The 5,588-nt window shown below is 61.2% G+C and overlaps 2 protein-coding genes across 2 annotated transcripts in view; one reads left to right on the top strand and one right to left on the bottom strand.

The window, feature by feature from the left end:
• MGAT4B (mannosyl (alpha-1,3-)-glycoprotein beta-1,4-N-acetylglucosaminyltransferase, isozyme B) overlaps positions 1 to 4,173 on the top strand; it is a 12,156-nt gene extending 7,983 nt beyond the window's left edge. The window contains exons 5-16 of the mRNA XM_008584983.1: positions 9 to 226; positions 627 to 673; positions 989 to 1,102; positions 1,330 to 1,405; positions 1,580 to 1,694; positions 2,057 to 2,187; positions 2,358 to 2,465; positions 2,572 to 2,765; positions 3,139 to 3,217; positions 3,301 to 3,388; positions 3,489 to 3,601; positions 3,689 to 4,173. Coding sequence (XP_008583205.1) covers positions 9 to 226; positions 627 to 673; positions 989 to 1,102; positions 1,330 to 1,405; positions 1,580 to 1,694; positions 2,057 to 2,187; positions 2,358 to 2,465; positions 2,572 to 2,765; positions 3,139 to 3,217; positions 3,301 to 3,388; positions 3,489 to 3,601; positions 3,689 to 3,712 — 1,307 coding nt within the window. The 3' untranslated portion in view covers positions 3,713 to 4,173. The remainder of the gene's footprint in view (positions 1 to 8; positions 227 to 626; positions 674 to 988; positions 1,103 to 1,329; positions 1,406 to 1,579; positions 1,695 to 2,056; positions 2,188 to 2,357; positions 2,466 to 2,571; positions 2,766 to 3,138; positions 3,218 to 3,300; positions 3,389 to 3,488; positions 3,602 to 3,688) is intronic.
• A 1,144-nt stretch (positions 4,174 to 5,317) lies between these two features.
• The window catches only part of LTC4S (leukotriene C4 synthase), a 2,933-nt gene continuing 2,662 nt past the window's right edge, over positions 5,318 to 5,588 (bottom strand). The window contains exon 5 of the mRNA XM_008584972.1: positions 5,318 to 5,572. Coding sequence (XP_008583194.1) covers positions 5,431 to 5,572 — 142 coding nt within the window. The 3' untranslated portion in view covers positions 5,318 to 5,430. The remainder of the gene's footprint in view (positions 5,573 to 5,588) is intronic.

Raw genomic sequence — 5,588 nt, 5'->3', positions numbered from 1 at the left:
GGAGGTAGGGGCGGGGACGGCGCGGGGCGAGAGGCTGGGGGCGGGGTGGCCTCCGGCGCCCGGCCGAGCGTCGCCCCTCTGTGCCCCTGTAGTGTCGGTGGTGATGGGTATTCCGAGCGTGCGGCGCGAGGTGCACTCCTACCTGACAGACACGCTGCACTCGCTCATCTCCGAGCTGAGCCCACAGGAGAAGGAGGACTCGGTCATCGTGGTGCTGATTGCCGAGGCGAGTGGGCCAGGCCGCGGGGTGGGGGGGACATTCAGAGGAAGGCCCACTGCGCTAAATAACAAGGAGAAATAAAAACAGAACAACGTTCCAGAGGAAAAAGTCATCAGCTTCCTTCACAAATGTATTAAGCTAGAAAGTTAGAGAAAGAAGTATTTTAGCGCCCCCTCCTGGAGTCGCCGGTTACCTGGTTTGCCCCACCCGTGGCCCTGTGTGTTCCAAAGGGCTTTTCAAACTGAGGCACCTGGGGCCCCCAGGCCCCGCCTCACTGGGCCTCAGGACAGGAGGCTCTCTCCCTTCCATGTGGGATATCTGAAGGCTGCACCCCATCCTCAACCCCCTCTTCCAGGCCATTTGGGGTGACAGCTGGGCTAAGAGAGGGTGCTTGGTCTCCCCACAGACTGACCCACAGTACACTTCGGCAGTGACAGAGAACATCAAGGCCTTGTGAGTACTGGCAGCCAGAGAAAGCTCGTGGAGAGAGGACTCTCTGTAGGGTGTTGAGCAGGCAGGCGCCTGCCTCCCCCACAAGATAGTGCCTTCCTACCGTGCAGGAGGGGCTCCCCTGTTGGCCGAAGGGGGTGGATATGGAGAGGTGGCCTAGCTCCTCTGGAACCCCGCTGCCTCAGAAGGCTGGGTGGTGTGTGTGGTGGGGTGGGGATGTCTGCCTGGTGAGCCTCAAGAAAGAAACAGGGTCTTGTTGACAGCTCCCCCTTTTAGTCCTTGGAGGCAGCACACCCACTGGAACATCCTGTCCTCCAGGTTCCCCACAGAAATCCATTCCGGGCTCCTGGAGGTCATCTCCCCTTCCCCCAACTTCTACCCTGACTTCTCCCGCCTCCGCGAGTCCTTTGGGGACCCCAAGGAGAGAGTCAGGTAGGAGCAACTCTTCCCATGCTCCCAGCAATCTGCCTACCTGTGCTGAGAACCCAGTCTACTGGCATCTGAGCCCAGGGTACTTCCCTGCGGTGTGGCTGATTCCCCATTGGAGGACCCCTGCTTGGGGAGGGGGGCAGATCCTACCCACTCAGTGGCTTCTCTGTGGTAGCCACACTGGAGGTGAAAGCGTCTGAGCTCCTGAGGCCCCTACCCCTGGCCCACAGGTGGAGGACCAAACAGAACCTCGATTATTGCTTCCTCATGATGTACGCGCAGTCCAAAGGCATCTACTATGTGCAGGTCAGCCCTGACGTCCTGCCCTGTCCCTGCCCACCTGGCCCTAGATTGAGCCTGGGTGATAAGCCCTGCCCTGCCCCACACTCCTGCCTGCTCGGGCCAAATCTGGGTGATGGACCCTGCCCTTCCCACATGCCCATCCTGAGTCCCAGCTCCATTCTACCCACTCCTGTGCAGCTGGAGGACGACATCGTAGCCAAGCCCAACTATCTGAGCACTATGAAAAACTTCGCACTCCAGCAGCCCTCAGAGGACTGGATGATCCTGGAGTTTTCCCAGCTGGGCTTCATTGGTGCGCTACCCTCACTCCCACCCCACTGACCTGGCCATGGCCCTTCAGTCCTGCCTACCTCTCTGCCTCTTTGTTATCACCTTGATCCCAGTACCATGCTGTGCCATGCCTGTGAGCCTTTGCCCAGATTGGGTCCTGCCTGGAGTGCCAGAGACAGCACTACCTGGCCTGTCTCCATCGCCCTCTGCATCAGGGAGGTCTGGGTTCACCATCCCTATCTGCCTCTTCATGCCCACACCTGTCTGAAGCCCACCCACCTGCCCAAGGGATTTGCTGCGGGACCTTCCCAGTGGCCCCCACAGGGATGAAGAGGAGGTAGGGTACCCACTGAGAACCCCTTTCCCCCTACTCCCAACCCTCAGGGAAGATGTTCAAGTCGCTGGACCTGAGCCTGATTGTGGAGTTCATTCTCATGTTCTACCGGGACAAGCCCATTGACTGGCTCCTGGACCATATACTATGGGTGAAGGTCTGCAACCCTGAGAAGGACGCGGTGAGCAGGGGCTACACAGAGGTGGCGCATGGGCCACAAGGCACAGCACACATCTGATCACAAGGAGAGGGCGCTGCTGGCTGTGGGAGGCCCCTGGTTGCCCCCAGGTGAGTCCCTGGCCTGGGAGCAGGGGCTGAGCTGAACCCTAGGGTGTCACCCTCCCTCCGCAGAAGCACTGTGACCGGCAGAAAGCCAACCTGCGGATCCGCTTCAAGCCGTCCCTCTTCCAGCACGTGGGCACTCATTCCTCGCTGGCGGGCAAGATCCAGAAACTGAAGGTGGGTTGTGCCACTCACTCATCTGGCCAAGTCTAGGCAGAGCAGGGCTGGGGTAGAGTGAAGGGGTGTAGCCCACCCTAACACCCCTGGCACTCCGTTGCTGCAGGACAAGGACTTTGGGAAGCAGGCGTTGCGGAAGGAGCACGTGAACCCACCAGCCGAGGTGAGCACGAGCCTCAAGACGTACCAGCACTTCACCCTGGAGAAAGCCTACTTGCGTGAGGACTTCTTCTGGGCCTTCACACCTGCTGCAGGGGATTTCATTCGCTTCCGCTTCTTCCAGCCATTGCGCCTTGAGCGGTCAGTGCCAACACAGACAGGTTCACATTGCAGCGGGGGAGGGTGGCCATGGGGGTACAGGCCTCACCACAAATTTCTGGGCCTGCAGTTGTCCCTCCATGACCCCCAGCAAATTACTTATCCTCACCATGCCTGCTTCCTTATCTGAAGAGTGGGACTCATAATGGTAGCTACCTTGCAAGGACTAAGTCAGGCAGTGCCCCTAGGAGCTCAGTGAGAGCTGCCCATCACTACCATTCTGAAGGCCCTGGCTTCCTGGGAGCCCACCTTGTGCACTCCTGGCCCAGGCCTGGCCTCTTCTCTGCCAGCCCTGGGCAGTGTGTCTGGGCAGTGTGCCACCCCTGTAGCAGCTCACAGGCCTGCCTGGCCGTAGGTTCTTCTTCCGCAGTGGGAACATCGAGCACCCAGAGGACAAGCTCTTCAACACGTCTGTGGAGGTGCTGCCCTTTGATGTGAGTGTGGTGGGGTATGGGTGTGCACTGAGGCCTGACCCTCCCATGGCCACCAGCTCCAGTCCCTGGATTTTGCCCCGTAGAACCCTCAGTCGGACAAAGAGGCCCTGCAGGAGGGCCGCTCAGCTACTCTCCGGTACCCTCGGAGCCCTGATGGCTACCTCCAGATAGGTGAGTAGGGGGGTGAGGGGAGAGGAGGGCTGGGTGGAGCAGACAAGCCCTATTTGGGTTGGGGTTTGGGAGACAACCTCTAAGTGCCACCCTCCCCTAGGCTCCTTCTACAAGGGTGTGGCAGAGGGCGAGGTGGACCCTGCTTTTGGCCCCCTGGAAGCACTGCGCCTCTCCATCCAAACAGACTCCCCAGTGTGGGTCATTCTGAGTGAGGTGAGGCAGGGCAGGGTGCAGGGAAGAGCCAGTGAGACCATGGCCTAGCCCTGAGGCCCTGCCTGACCCTGAGTCTCGTTCTTCCAGATCTTCCTGAAAAAGGCCGACTGAGCTGAGGCTTCTGAGAGTGCACTGCAGCCCTGAAGCCCACGTTTCCAGGGATGTCGTAGCTGCTGCCCCTATAGGGCCAGGCGTGGCCACAGCCCGAAGGGTTCTGCCTGGCACTGGGCTGGGGCCGGCCTGGGGTCCGCCGCTGGCCCGGAGGCCCCAGGAGCTGGTGCTGCCCCCGCCCGCCGGGCCACGGGAGGAGGCAGGCGGCCCCCACACTGTGCCTGAGGTTCGGCCCTGGCCGCCCACCTGGAACCATTTGCACCTGGCCGGCCGAGCCAGGCCGTTTTAGAAGAGCTTTTTCCTGGCGCCCACTCTCCCCGGCGCGAACACTGGAATGCATATACTACTTTATGTGCTGTGTTTTTTATTCTTGGATACATTTGATTTTTTCACGTAAGTCCACCTATACTTCTATGAGAGCGTGACTTGTAATAAAGGGTTAATGAAGTGTGTGCTTCAAATGTGAGCGCTGCTGTGCTGGCTAGACACCTCTTGGTCTGCCTCTGCCCTTGCTTTAGGTTTCCCTCCTGTCCCTGGTGCTGCCACGGGTGGGAGGGGGAGGTCCTGATGCCGGGCACCCCGACCCCAAACCACCTGCGACCTCTCCAGCCAAGACTTGCCTTCCGCTTCTGCATGTTCCAGTGCTGCTGCTGCATAGTTCTACAGAACCTTGTCCCCATTTCATGGGAGGGATTGCGCCACCCAGTCAATAACTCATGGGTAGGGCTGGCCCAAAATCCAGGTCCAGGCGCCCAAAGCTGCCCCTGCCCTATAAAGACCCCCTTCGTGGGCATGGGTGCCCTGGCCCCAATTGCCCCCGACGGAGGCCCTCCCTTGGCACTGCAAGGCAAAGGCATCTTCCAACCTCCTTGTTAGCCCTTCTTCGTGGGTCCCAGCTGTCCTTGTCCTGGGTCCCCAAGGCCCTGCTCATCTCTGCTTCCTGGTCTGATGCATTAGGGTCTCCCTCCCACAGACCGTTGCTCTTGCTTGGAAAGCGCCTTTCCTCTGCAGGCTCCACTAAGTCACGTCTTTCTCGGGGATTCTTTGTCTGCTGGTAGGCTTTCTTCCCGGTGTCTGGTCTCCCAAGGCACCTGGACGCTTACTTGAGAGCGCCTATCACGACTACATCCTTCTCTGTACCCACTGCTCTGCTGGCCTTTGCCGGGCTGCCCTGAACACCTGTACTGTTTTAAACACGGGCACCCAGTGCTGAAAAAAAAGAAAAGTCCCTGCGCTCACCTGGGGCGAGACTAACAGGCTCTGGTGTCAATTGTGAAGGTCGGGGGCGGAGGGTCCGTGGAGGGGAAGGCCTCAGAGGAGGCGGACGGATGAACACAGGGAGGGGGAGCCGCGGGGTGAGCCCCCACAAGAAAGGGGTTCCTGGCAGAGGCTGCCCCACGGGCCAGGCCTGGGGGTGTGGCCCCAGAGGCTGAGAGTAGGGCGGGAGAAGACCGGGTCGAGCCCCGCCCCCGGGGGAGGCCCCTTTGCTTTGCGGCCCCGCCCACGCCGCCCCCGGGACGCCCCCCCCAACTGTAGTGGCACGCGGTGGGCCCCTCCAGACTCCGCAGTGCGCGACCCCCTCCGACCCAGAGAACGCAGCCGGAGTCTGGTCACCGGAACTTTAATCACACGGGAAGGCGGAGGCGAGCACCCCTCCCCCGTGCTCTCGGACGCTCCGGCTCTTCTGCCCCAGCTCCGCCGACCCCGTGTCGTTGGTCTCAGGGCCTCCGCAGCAGCCTCGGGAGTCGCGCGAGGAGCGCGGCGCGCAGCGTGGCCGGGAGGAAGTGGACGAGCAGGCCGAGCGCCGCCAGCGCCACCAGCAGCCAGAGCGCGCGCGCGCTCGCGTACAGCGGGGCCAGCCTGCGGGCGGCGCTCA

This window comes from Galeopterus variegatus, unplaced genomic scaffold, assembly GCF_000696425.1.
Source record: "Galeopterus variegatus unplaced genomic scaffold, G_variegatus-3.0.2 Scaffold3414, whole genome shotgun sequence".
Taxonomy (NCBI): Eukaryota; Metazoa; Chordata; class Mammalia; order Dermoptera; family Cynocephalidae; genus Galeopterus; species Galeopterus variegatus.
Note: the sequence above shows the minus strand (reverse complement) of the source record. Positions and strands in the feature narration are given on the sequence as shown.